This window comes from Macrobrachium nipponense, chromosome 4, assembly GCF_015104395.2.
Source record: "Macrobrachium nipponense isolate FS-2020 chromosome 4, ASM1510439v2, whole genome shotgun sequence".
NCBI lineage: Eukaryota > Metazoa > Arthropoda > Malacostraca > Decapoda > Palaemonidae > Macrobrachium > Macrobrachium nipponense.
This window is the reverse complement of record NC_061100.1, coordinates 135908769-135921999: the sequence shown is the minus strand read 5'-3', so window position 1 is coordinate 135921999 and position 13231 is coordinate 135908769. Positions and strand designations below refer to the sequence as shown.

General features: G+C 41.7%; 1 protein-coding gene across 3 annotated transcripts in view; it reads right to left on the bottom strand.

The window, feature by feature from the left end:
• Positions 1 to 13231, bottom strand: part of LOC135211212 (TBC1 domain family member 1-like) — a 307524-nt gene that overhangs the window by 255485 nt on the left and 38808 nt on the right. For all 3 annotated transcript variants that reach the window (XM_064244447.1, XM_064244445.1, XM_064244446.1), the window contains exons 2-7: positions 8046 to 8289; positions 7650 to 7931; positions 7050 to 7178; positions 6692 to 6808; positions 6253 to 6387; positions 4465 to 4705 (exon numbers count right to left, since the gene is read on the bottom strand). In XM_064244447.1, coding sequence (XP_064100517.1) covers positions 4465 to 4705; positions 6253 to 6387; positions 6692 to 6808; positions 7050 to 7178; positions 7650 to 7931; positions 8046 to 8198 — 1057 coding nt within the window. In that variant the 5' untranslated portion in view covers positions 8199 to 8289. The remainder of the gene's footprint in view (positions 1 to 4464; positions 4706 to 6252; positions 6388 to 6691; positions 6809 to 7049; positions 7179 to 7649; positions 7932 to 8045; positions 8290 to 13231) is intronic.

Genomic DNA, 13231 nt, shown 5'->3' with positions numbered 1-13231 from the left:
TTCTCTTTTACCTGATATTCTTGATTTCTCTCTTTATTTGTTTCTTTCTTATTTTGGATTTTATTACTTGGTTGGTTATTTATTTGATTATGATTCATGGCTACAGGGTGCATATATTTGCATTTTTTGTCGAACTTACATCCTTTTCCTTCTTTTAGGTTTTTACATATTTTTGGATGCAGATCTCTGCAATCATCCCCATATCCATCTAAGTATGCACATTTACCATATATTTCATAGTTTTGACATATCTTAGGATGTTTGTAGTAACATCTTTCTCCAAATCTGCAATTCCCTCTTTTCAAAAGGTTGCAGATTTTGTCTTTCTTGTCTATTTTTTCCTCTTTCCCGTCATTGTATAGATCTGGGTAGAGCCTCTTCGGGATTTGCTTTTCTGTTGTCATATCGTAATTTATTTCTTCGTAGGTATGCTGCTTTATTGCCTCATATGTAGTATCAATGAGTATCTCTGCATCCATACTTTTATCTTGTTCTTTGTTTTCCTTATTTTTTTCTGTCATTTCATTTTTGTTTACTTCTCTTCTGTTTTCCTCTTCTTCTTCTTCTATTCTTCTTTTTCTTCTTCTTCTTCCTCTTCCCTCTTCTTCTTCATCCTCAACTATTTGTACATTCAATCTTGATTTAATAACATTGTCTATCCATGATAGACATGTTGAACAAAAAATTCTTGTATCTTTTCTCAAATCTTGTATTACCTCAGCACACTGTGGATGGGTCGGAATGTTGCATGCAGCACATTTTCTGATTAGGTTTTGTGGATTGACTATGCTATACCAAACCTTACACAGTTTGCATGCTTTTGGCATTCTTTTTCCTAATGCATCAATTAGGATATTCACAAGATTCACCTTATTCATTTTCTTTGTCGGAATATGTTGGTTTATGTATATTTTCTTTATGAGTCTCTTGACCACTTGGATTTTATTTGGAACTTCTTCAATTATTTTCAAGATGTTTTCATTAGATTTGTTCCAGTTTGAAGGATTATATCCTTCTAATATATCTATGAATGCTTTTGTATCTTTTTGGTTAGGACTGTTGCTGATTTCATAGATGAGAAATGCCAGTTCCCTTCCTGCTACCTCATCGTATTGCGAATCTGCTAAACACGCCAAATTACGCCACCTCTTCCCGCAGTTGGAACTTACTGCCATCTTGTTCTGATTTATAGTATTACACTTGATAAACTAACTTAGAAGACGCTTTATCCTACTATTTTCACACTAATCTTATCACCGATAGTTCACGAACACTTCTAGATATTTCTCAAATTCTAGTCGTATGTTAAACTTGTGATATCTGTTGATTAATCTGACTTCACGCAGGTACGTCTCACCAAGCAAGATGGCTACTTACGAGAGAGGAGGCTGCAGCTTTGGATACCATGAGGGACCACAGATCCAGGCTGGAGATGGCCTGGAAAGCTGCCATGGCAGTGGTTTCCAGGACCGATGCCTCTTGCTGCGAGAACCAGAGGTTCTCAGACAGCAGGTGAAAAAGAGGCACTCCCGGAGTTAGACGAGCTAGCTCCGGTCAACCTGCTTGGTCGGCAACTGGTTTACCGAAGGCACGCAGAAGCACTGCTGACAAGGCAGGAGGGGGAAGCAGCTTGTCCGACCTGCTGGCTCTGAGTGAGGCCTCTTGTCCGGAGACAAGGGCATTCACTTGGTCCAGCACACCGTTGGCCAAGGAAGACCGGGGTAGTCCCACCGTCGCTCTGGGTTACTTCTTAGGGCCCCAGAACAACTCTAACCTCGATGGAGGGTCAAAGGAAGTAACCACCGATCCTTCCCTGAGCTCGTTGTGCTGACAAATCAGCGCAATGACCTCTGCAAAGGACCTCTGTATCTCGGGGGTGATCGCGTCCTGAGGAGATGGACTGTCAGATCCATCCAGGCCGATCACTTCCCGAGACACTCTTGCTTCAGGAGGTAGAACCTCGCCAGACCCTCGTGGTCTCCTCCAACCACTTGAGTGTACGATCAGTTTGATCCTAGGACCGAACCAGGCTCGTAGGCTCTCGTGGCCTGGCCATAAGGAGCACACTCCTCACGGTCACTCCTGTTCGCCTCGCTCCTCCCGGTGTAGCCCAAAAGGAGGTTGAAGGGACAGGTAAGGAAGACCTCATGCTCCTACCCTGCCTACCAGCAGAACCGGCAGGCTGGGAGGACTGCAGGTGATCGCCAACCCGTAGTGGCAATCGAGCTGCAGGTCTGGACCAGCAGTCTCCCTGTGGAGAAACGCTGGACCGAGGATGGTAGCGTCGGTCTCGTGCGTCAGGGAGGCTGCTACCAGCTGTGTGAGCAGTCTGGTCCCGGTGGGAGTGACGGTCGGGTGACTGGTAGCGTCCGCTAACGTGGTGAAAGCGAGCAACGTCCTCATGACACGTCGCGGTCCCAGAAGGAGCCAAGGCTGTTCCTGGTGACTGGGGGGACCTCTTCCCAGCCTCGACACGTGAATGGTCTGGTGGGACTGTCACGTCAACCCTGGGAACTGGAAGGTGGCTGGTACCTCTACGGTCCGTGTCTCCACTGAGGAATGGGAGGACCAGCGGAAGACCCAGCTGTCCTGCTGGAGCAAGACAAACCCTTAGAAGTCTCTGTGTGAGACTTCTTAGGGGGGCGAGGCCACCTTCTTCCTCAGTTGGGGGGCCTTGGAAGTCAAAGGGGAAGAGGCGGCAGAAGACGACACCTTCCTCTTCTTTTTGGACTTCTTCGCCAACTTCCTCAGGACAACAGACAGGTCCACCATCCAGGCTGGAGCTGGGGCGGTTGCAGTGGCAACGGGGCCCAACTCCACCTGGTTGGAAGGACCTGCAGGAGCGGCAGCATTTCCACAGGCAGAAACAGGGGCAGCAGGTACGGTGATGGCAACAGGAGGGCAATCTAAGGATGAGCTCTTCAGGCACTCGAAGTCAGGGGGAAGAGTGAGGACAGCAAAACCAGGTGGATGTGAAACCAGCTCCCTCTGGGGCACATACGGCAACTGAGCTTGTACTGCAGCCAAGGGGGTGACCGTAGTCACGTGCTGGGTATACAGCATGTGAGACGGAGCTGTATAACCCAGTGTCGACATAGTCGTAGTTGTCTTCGTCTCCACACCGAGGCTGCAGCAAGATGATGGATAAGCCCCTGAATACTTGGGGTGCCGGGAAGGCTCAGCGAGCGCCACACCTACTGAAGATCCCCACCCACAGAGGCAAACACACCTGAGGAAGCAACAGTCGGGTTAAGGGGTGGGGGTCCTGTTCGCTCAGCGGGGGGAAGTATCCCACCCGGAGTGGACAGAAGGCCCAAAGTACAACTCCAGGTCGGGGTGTTGTCACCCTCCCTTCTCTGCACTCAACAAACTGAGTGAAGAGGCGGAGGGGGACACGTCCCCAAAGGGGAGAGAGCCATACACGGGAGCTGACAAGGAGGGAGAAAAGATGAAGTATCCGTCACCAGAGGTGTTGAGGAAGAGCTTTCCGACGACACCTTGGCGGTCCTACGTGGCTTCTTTCTTTTTTCGTATAGCTCCCACTGCTCCTCCGAGCAAGAGACACAAATATCACAGGTTAAGGACCGAGAGCATTCACGCCCTCGGCACCTAGTACACAATGGATGAGGGCCCACAACATCACTGGACCTGAAAGCCCCACACTTACGGCCTCCCACTCCAGGGCACACTCTCCGGTTGGATGGGGGGAGCGAGGGCTTCTCCAATCCGTGGGACTGCATGGTCAATCCAGCGATGCAATTCCAGAAAAAAGAAATAAACAAATAACAATAAGAATACTTACAGTTTTTTCACACTAGTATTCTAAGAAACAGGTTGAAAGGTAAGTAACAATCTCACAACAGAGGCGGGCAGAGAGGCGAGCACCAAGGCTGCTCGTAAGTCTGCTCCTGCTACAGGAGGAGTGAAGAAGCCTCACCGTTACAGGCCCGGTACCGTGGCCCTTCGTGAGATCCGTCGCTACCAGAAGAGCACAGAGCTGCTCATCAGAAAGCTGCCCTTCCAGCGCCTGGTTCGAGAGATTGCCCAGGACTTCAAGACCGACCTCCGTTTCCAGTCTTCCGCCGTCATGGCGCTGCAGGAGGCATCTGAGGCCTACCTCGTCGGTCTCTTTGAAGACACCAACTTGTGCGCCATCCACGCCAAGAGGGTCACCATCATGCCCAAGGACATCCAGCTTGCCCGCCGCATTCGTGGAGAGCGAGCCTAAGTCCAGCAACACCACAAAAAGCAAACCATTGGACAAGCAGTTACTGCCGCACTACCTTGTTAGTAAATCTTACGACCAGTTCAGCTGGCACTGAATAGTAATTCCTTATGTAAAGGACCAAGGGTTTGTATAACATGTCGGAACAAATTATGTTTAATGTAAGAAGAAGGTCCAACGTTTTTTCATGTTTATAAAAAAAAAAAATACATAAATAATAATAATACATTACTCCTCACCATCCTGGGATGATTTTTCATCCTTTTCTTTTGAGTTATCATCAGAGGGCTTTGAATCTGTTTCCTCCTCAAATGAGGAGCGCAAATCTGCAGGACTTGAACTAAGATAAGATTTTAATGCGCTTTCAGTAAGACTATCTTCTGTCCATAAAGAAAATCGTACTCTAGATGAGAACTTATGTGCATCTTGATTTTCTTGCTCAGACTTTACTATATCCTGAATGTTTACCTTTCCCAGATCCTGAAATTAAAGAATAAGTAAGTTTCATAGTGCTCTTCTATACTCTAATTGCCAAACCTTTAATATCAATTGTATCATCATTATTAGGTAGCTTAACCAGAAACTGGATATCCTAGAAAAATATTATTTTCATATATGATCAATTATAGTCTTAAAGGATGTTGAATATAGGGAAATACTTGATGGCGTATCTTAAAGGTTCCCTATGGCCTACCCTATGCAAACACTTATTACAACCCACAGTATAAATAAGCAAGAACAACAACACTTTAGCACATACAGTAGAATGAACACACCTTTTCCTTAAAATACACTAACTCTATACAGTAATTCAAACACTTCTGTGAATCCTTTTTATCTTTGTACACCACTGTTGTAAAGCCGCTTTTCCCACACTTCTGGTTCTATTTCTTCTATTATACGAATACTGTACATTCTAGTATGCTTGTAGATGACCAGTCCTCCAACTGCTGTCATTTGGTTACTTGTTAATTTGTATGTTGTTGGACTTTTCCATTTTTTCTTCTAAAAGAGGGTCTTTTAACATCTTCAGCTGCTATACTTCCTATTTTTACTTCTAAAATGCCAACATCCTCCACTCATATAAATCTTCTTCTTTCATTATATTTTCAATTGTTTAAGTATCTTTACTTACCCTCTAATTTAATTTTGTCACAATTTTTTTAAATGCTTTGCCAATTTTACATTCTCCACCTTTCTTCAACCACTTTTTACTCTGAATCTTTCCACCTTTCCTTAACCAATTATTACTCTGAATATTTTCTTTATTCCCTATTGTACTGTTGAAATTTTTATTCCATCCCTCCGATTCCATTTCTATCCCTATGCCACCTGCCTTTTAGCTTCCTTCCTCCCTTTCCTGTGTATGTTTCTCCTCTTCCCTGCCTGTCGACTGCAGAAGTGAAGGCTCTTGTCATCTCTTCAAACTAGATTCAACCACCATGTCTGTTTTTGTCACTTTTCTCTATAACCCTTCTGATAATAAGCATCATACTTCTTCATGCCTTCTTTTAGAGGTTTCCACTCACTACTATTTGATGCTATACTTGTTGGAACTGCTTTCTGATACCTCTTTTTAACTCATGTTCCAGTCTTCATGTTCTTATTCTTCGACTTGTCCTTTTTCCATCTTTTCATCCTTCACTATAAAACCAGCTCACAGCAATCTACATTATGTTCAGTAACCTTCACTCCACATATGAGTGCAAATTCTGCAGATGCTTCATTCTTGTAATTTATCCAACTTTTTGAGGCTTCTTAAACATCTGGTTGGGCAACTTTAATACTGGCTTTAGAAAAACTCTAATATCATGAAATAATAAACTACAATTAACAAGATAAGCTTCACTGAAACGGCTGATGCCACTCACTTGATGGATTAAACAAGATTCAGTTTACTCTGGCTGACCATTTAGAATCTTTTCACCCATAACGCTCAGATCTAATAAACAGCCTTGCTTAATATCAGAAGTCAATTTAGACCAACTTGAAGAAATTAATGTACAGTGGTTCTAATTCAATCTTACCCTGGAATTACTGCGACTGCGATAGTTTGAATCAGAATCCATTTGCTGAGAACTAAAAGTGAAATTTGGCACAGAAATACTATTACCCTCTTGCTGAAATGCAATGGCTGCACTGCTTGGCAATGCCCGATTTCCCTGGTAAAAGAGAGCAAAATTAAATACATTTGTCTATTTGACAAAAAAAAATCTTTTTATAACACTAAGCATTATGAGAGCATGGGAAAATACAAATATTTTCAATCAAATATTATATAATAATAAAAAGATTGGTTAGAAGCTCCCTCAAGTTATATCACAATTATATTGAAGTATTGGAATCCTTTAATTTCAACCAATTCGCATGTTGCTTTACTTCACCTATGAGATTTTGTTTATTCATTACCAATTTTGAAGATCCTAAAAATACAGCTCAAGGAAAAAGCATGTCATACTTTCCTACCTCTCCTCCTGAAGTATGGCGCTGACGTGTCTTTTCTCTTAACTTGAAGGTGGCTTCATCAATAAACCCAGGTGGCACCTTTGGATGTGAAACCTTGACTCTACCTACAAACAGCACCTGCATTTGACAAGATTAGTCTCACACTAGTACTTTCCTTTTAAGAGACACACATCACCCTCAATAATATTCCAAAAAATATTACACAACAACTAAGTACTCTAAAAATTACTAGTCTAACATTACTCAAAATTTATCTTATAACATATAGTACAGTATAATTTCAATTACTTTACTAACAGCAATAGTTATAAGCTGTGATCACAAAGTTAATGAAATGAAATGTCAGGCCAATCCTCACCTCAAAAAACTGAGATTCATTATGAATAGAAAGATCTGGTATAGAATTGAATGAACTGAATGATGAGTTCTCATTCAACTGTTGAGCTTCACGAGGCTGCTGTCGTAAACATGCAAAGTAACTATGAACCTGTATGGGTAAAAATGGATAAAATATTTTACAGCATTCACTACCAAATTTTTAAAATATGGACAAAAACACTACAGGCTTAAAAATGTTTTTGATGAAATAGAAAATAAAGCCCAACAAGCCTAAATCTATAAACAGAGCCTCTTAATAGACTATGATTGCCAACTAGTTCTCAGACACAACAGCTTCCAGCATAGTCTTCACTAGAAAAAGATTGTCAGGTAGTATGCCAATTTAGATTTCAATTAAGAGCCAATTCTTCACCTCTTAATGTTACATATTTAATAAATAAACTATGCAAGAAACCTAATTTGAACAACACAGTGCAAAATGTATACTGTACCCATATATTTTAACATATTCAGTACATATACCATATGTATATCTGTATACCATTGAAATTCATTTGATTTTGGAAAACTGGAGTTAATAAATAGTTGATCTGCATATGAAAGTAAGTGTAAAACTTGCCTGCTCTTCAGAAGTGGCTTGTAGCAATACACACTGATAATTTTGATCAGCTGTGAAATTTGCTGGTATCAGAACAGAGGGATCAGAGGCAGGCATATAACCAGAAGCACCAGGAACAGCACATTCTTTCTTATCAGGAGCCCTTAGTGTGTATAAAAAAAACTTGTGATCTGCCTGTTCCATAACACACTTATGAATCTGCTTGACAGTGTGATTCAATAACACCACACCAGAGGATGTGTCCCGAAGAGTGACATTGCCACGGTTTATTTCCACTGTTACCTGTATGCATGACAATAACTCATGAGTATTATAAAAATATAATAAGGAAAAAATATTGATATATAGACTATATATGTAATGTTTATGTTTTGTAAGGTACATGGAAAAACTTACTTCAACAGATTTCTGTTGATTTTTTATTTCCGATATAATCCATGGCAGCATTGGTTTAGAGTAATGTCGATCAATCTCAGTGCTGCCACGGTATATCAAGTGAAAGATCTCTCCGGCATCCCCCCAAACGCCACTTGTCTCTGCACTTGCCATTTTTTAGAATAAAGAGCCTCCAATTATGCATAAGACACTTTCCTAGCAAAATGTTGATAACTTTGAAGCTTCAGATTCATTTTCACTCCACCTGCAATAAACATCCTCTGCTTAACTACACATTACTAATTATTACATATTGGACATAACTTGCCACACTTGATTTACATTGATCACTCTTCGGTCAAAACACACAGTACTAAATTCTGCAGTTGGCAAACTAATGTCCCCAGACTGTAGATATATGAAACAATATTGCAAATTTTATAAGAGAAATTATATTTTTCAAAGATATACAAACTATTGGCATGCAAGTTACGGGGTAGGAGTATCATTAAGTTACTCGACTCACCATTCACCTTTTATTTTAAAACAGGAGCAAATTCAGGATTACAACAAAATATTAAATGTGTAAAGTTGTGAAAAAATGTTATTGTTATAATACAATTAAGTTTGTTCATACTTACCTGGCAGATATATATATAGCTGTATTTTCTGAAGTCCGACAGAATTTCAAAACTCGCGGCACACGCAGTGGGCAGCCAGCCAGGTGGTAGTACCCATTCCCGCCGCTGGGAGGCGGATATCAGGAACCATTCCCATTTTCTATTCATATTTTATCAATGCCACTGTCTCCTGAGGGGAGGAGGGTGGGCATCTTAATTATATATATCTGCCAGGTAAGTATGAACAAACTTAATTGTATTAAAACAATAACATTTTGTTCATGAAACTTACCTGGCAGATATATATATAGCTGAATCCCACCTTCGGATGGTGGGAAGAGACAGAATAGGATTTTTAGGAAACTAAATTAAATAGATGATGTACATCTTGGTTCCTCACCTGTTAGCAAAGTAGACTCTGTGATTACTGTCACTTAAGCCTGCTTCTGCTCAATCAGAGTTGCCAGCCAGGTGGAGACCTGTAGTGCTGGTGCGCTCTGGATGCTCTGTCAACGGGGACGTGACCTCAACGTGACAAGACTATCGAACCATACATAAGAGGGCTATGAAGCAACTGACCACCACCTGACCAACTAGACCAAATCCCCCTGAAAGTTAATCTAATGGATGGGAGATCTTCACACAAGATCTCACCAACAACCAAAAACACAAAACATATTAAAAACTAACCTAACTCCTAACTAAGGGATAGGGAAAGAGCTACCTCAAGCCCCCAAGACTGTCTGCAGAAATGTAAGGTCCAAGAGAACTACAGTCCTAGTAAATCGTTCTCACATCTCTTGAGTAATGTGAGGCGAATACAGAATTGCTCCTCCAAAAGGTGCCATCAAGAATGTCCTTGATTGACATGTTCTTTTGGAAGGCAAGAGAGGTAGCGACAGCTCTGACCTCATGAGCTTTCACTCGCAAGAGGCTCAAATCAGTCTTCTGGCAAGATGAATGAGCCTCTTTAATGACGTCCCTCAGTAAGAAAGCCACAGCATTCTTCGACAAAGGTAATTCCGGTCTTTTCACAGAGCACCAAAGATTACCTGAGGGACCTCGTACCTCCTTCGTTCTATGAACATAGAACTTGAGAGCCCTGACAGGGCACAGGACTCTCTCTGGTTCTTGGCCCACCAGACTCGACATACCCTTAATCTCGAAGCTCTTGGGCCAAGGGTTAGGCGGGTTCTCGTTTTTAGCCAAGAAAGTTGGACTCAAAAGAGCAGACAGCGTTGTCTCCTTTGAAGCCCACTTGGCTACTAAAAGCTTGAATTTCGCTAACTCTCTTCGCCGTCGCCAGAGAAGTTAGGAAAAGAGCCTTCTTTGTCAAGTTACGAAGAGACGCTGCGTGAAGAGGTTCAAACGGACTTGACATCAATGGTCTAAGAACCACGTCTAGGTTCCATGAAGGCGGCCTCGCCTGAGGAATCTTCGTGGTCTCGAACGATCTCAAGAGGTCGTGAAGATCTCTGTTGTCAGAGAGGTCCAGGCCTCTGTGCCGAAAAACTGCTGACAACATGCTCTTGTATCCCTTGATGGTTGGGACTGCCAATTTCTGTACATTCCTTAAGAAAAGTAGAAAATCGGCTATCTGGCTCACAGAGGTCGTGGAAGAGGAAACTCCCTCCTTTCTACACCATGCCCTGAAGGAAGCCCACTTCGATTGGTAAACAGCTCTTGAAGAGGCTCTCCTTGCATTGGCGATCGCTTTTGCAGCTGTTTTCGAAAAACCTCTCGCTCTGGCCAACTTTTCGATAGTCTGAACGCAGTCAGACCCAGAGCGGAGAGGTTTTGGTGATACCTTTCGAAGTGAGGCTGTTTGAGTAGATCTTTCCTCCAGGGCAACGTCCTTGGGAAGTCTACAAGGAATGACATGACCTCTGTGAACCATTCTCTCGCCGGCCACATCGGGGCGATCAGGGTCAACCTTGTCCCTTCTGAAGCCGCAAACTTCCTCATGATTTCCCCCATGATCTTGAATGGTGGGAAGGCATAAAGGTCTAGGCCTGTCCAACTCCAGAGCAATGCATCTACAGCGATTGCTCCTGGATCCAGGACCGGGGAGCAATACAGAGGAAGCCTCTTCGTCCTCGACGTCGCGAATAGATCGACCAGAGGACGTCCCCACAACTTCCAAAGCTCCTGACACACGTCTTGATGCAAGATCCATTCTGTTGGCAAGATTTGGTCCTGTCGACTGAGAAGGTCCGCCCTGACGTTCTGCACTCCTGCGATGAATCTCGTCAGGATCCTGATCTTTCTCACACTTGCCCACAGCAGAATCTCCTTTGCCAGGTGAAACAGAGTCCGGAAGTGTGTTCCTCCCTGATTCTTCAAATACGCGAGGGCTGTGGTGTTGTCCGAGTTGACTTGGATAACTTTGCTTGTCACCTTTTCTTCGAAGAACTGCAGCGACAGGAAGATCGCTGCCAGTACTTTCACATTGATGTGCCAGGCTACCTGTTCCCCTCTCCAGGAGCCTGACACTTCTTCCCCTCCTAGTGTTGCTCCCCAGCCCGAAATGGAAGCGTCTGAAAACAACACTAGGTCGGGGCTCAAAAGATTTAGGGATAAGCCCTCTTGCAACTTCTGAGGATCGAGCCACCATCTTAGATGGCTTTTCACCGAATCTGAGATCTTCAAGATCGCATTCAGATCGTCTTTGGCCTTCCATTCCTCCGCTAGGAAAAACTGGAGAGGCCTGAGGTGCAGTCTCCCCAAGGAAACAAACTTTTCCAGCGAGGAAATGGTGCCCAGCAGACTCATCCATTCCCTCGCCGAGCAAGTCTCTTTCCCCAGGAAGGCTGAGACTCTCTAAGCCTAGTCGCTGACGTTCCTGGGACGGAAACGACCGAAAAGCCATTGAATCCATCGGAATCCCCAGATACACGATGGACTGTGTCCACGGCCACCTAGAGAGGAGGCCTTCTCACTGGATTATGACGTAGGCAAGATGGGTCTATGGTATGGCCGCTCCCTAGCTGAGACCTTGACCGCGCTTATCACTATTTGTTTCCCATCAGGTAGAGAGAATCTCAGCTTACTCTCACTTTCTCTTCAACATTTACTTTTTTTGAAGTTAAAGCTTGAAGTTATCAAAATCTAGGATAAACAGAATAGGTAAATAATGCAGGTTTCTATATAAAAATATAATTTTATTCGTTACAAAAAGGTAAAAGAAAAAACATAACTCTAGCATTTTTACAAAATCTAATAACAATTTCACATGTATCTGTTATAAATGGCTAGTAGAATCTGCATATAATAACAATAAGATTAAGCATGAACAAATAATAACAATAAGTTAAATGTGAAGAAATTAAAACATAAATGCAGCGTATTTACATAATATAATAATAATTTCATATGTATCTGGTAAAAATGGCCTGTAGATCTTAAAAATAATAACAATAGGATTAGCATTACAATAATAACTAGTTAAATATGAATAAAAAAAAAAAGCAAATTAATATAACAATTTCATATGTATCTTGAAAACTGGCCAGTAGATTCTACATATAATATCAATAAGATTAAGCATAAACAAATGATAAGAGTTAAATATGAATATATATAAATCAATGGGGAAAAATTAGTTCTTGTCATTAGTTAAAGTTTGCAGTTTTCGTTTTTTACCTGCACTTTTACCACAAGCCAGTGAATCATTTTCTTTTCGACAAAAATTGTTCAAGAGTGAATTTGAAGAAGCCCACACAAGCATTTTTTCGATTCTTTCCATGTTATGACCTGCATCACAGACATCAATTGGAAATCGGGCGTCATTGTCAGTAAGAGTTTTCATAATGAGTGCCAATGCCATATTTCGCTGATTCTTTGCTCTTAAGAAAGTCTTCATTTTAGTAATTTTACTAAGAATTATGTAACTATGCATGATAATATTTACTGTAATTTCACTTGGGTGCAAAAGGGAACCTCTGCTGACACCATTAATATAACTGTGAGTAAAAGGAAATTCTTCATCGTTTGAATGGGTCGTAAGTTCTTTGCAAGATGAACATTTTATTTTCTTGTCAACAGAGTAACAACAATAACCGGCTAAATATATTATGACTGGAATCACTTCTTTACAATCGTCAAAATCTTTCTTGCCAATATTCAAATCAAAATCATCTAGATTAACATGCTCAGTGTGACTCATTTCCTCCCACTTAATTTCCTCAAATTCGGTTAAATTTACATACTTGCCATTCATTGGTAAAGATTTTCTAAGAACTGACATCATTCTGAGTTTTTTCTCTGATTCAAAACTTGGCGTACTGATATATTATAATTTCCACCTGAGAGCTGACGGTATTTACTAAACCTTTCTTCTAGATTATCTGTTTGAAATTTACCTGTAAGAATGTAATCCATTTTCAATTCAGAAATACAGTAATCAGTAAGTTCTATAATTGCATGAGTTGTATGTTTCAAAGCTGTAAATGTCTCTTGTGTTAAATTACCTTTAATTCCCTTGTTTTCAGACCAAACTTGTAACCATAGATGAAAATGATTGAGAAATTCATCATATTTTATATCAGAAGCATCATTAGTTAGAGGTGTTGAATATTGATTGTTAAG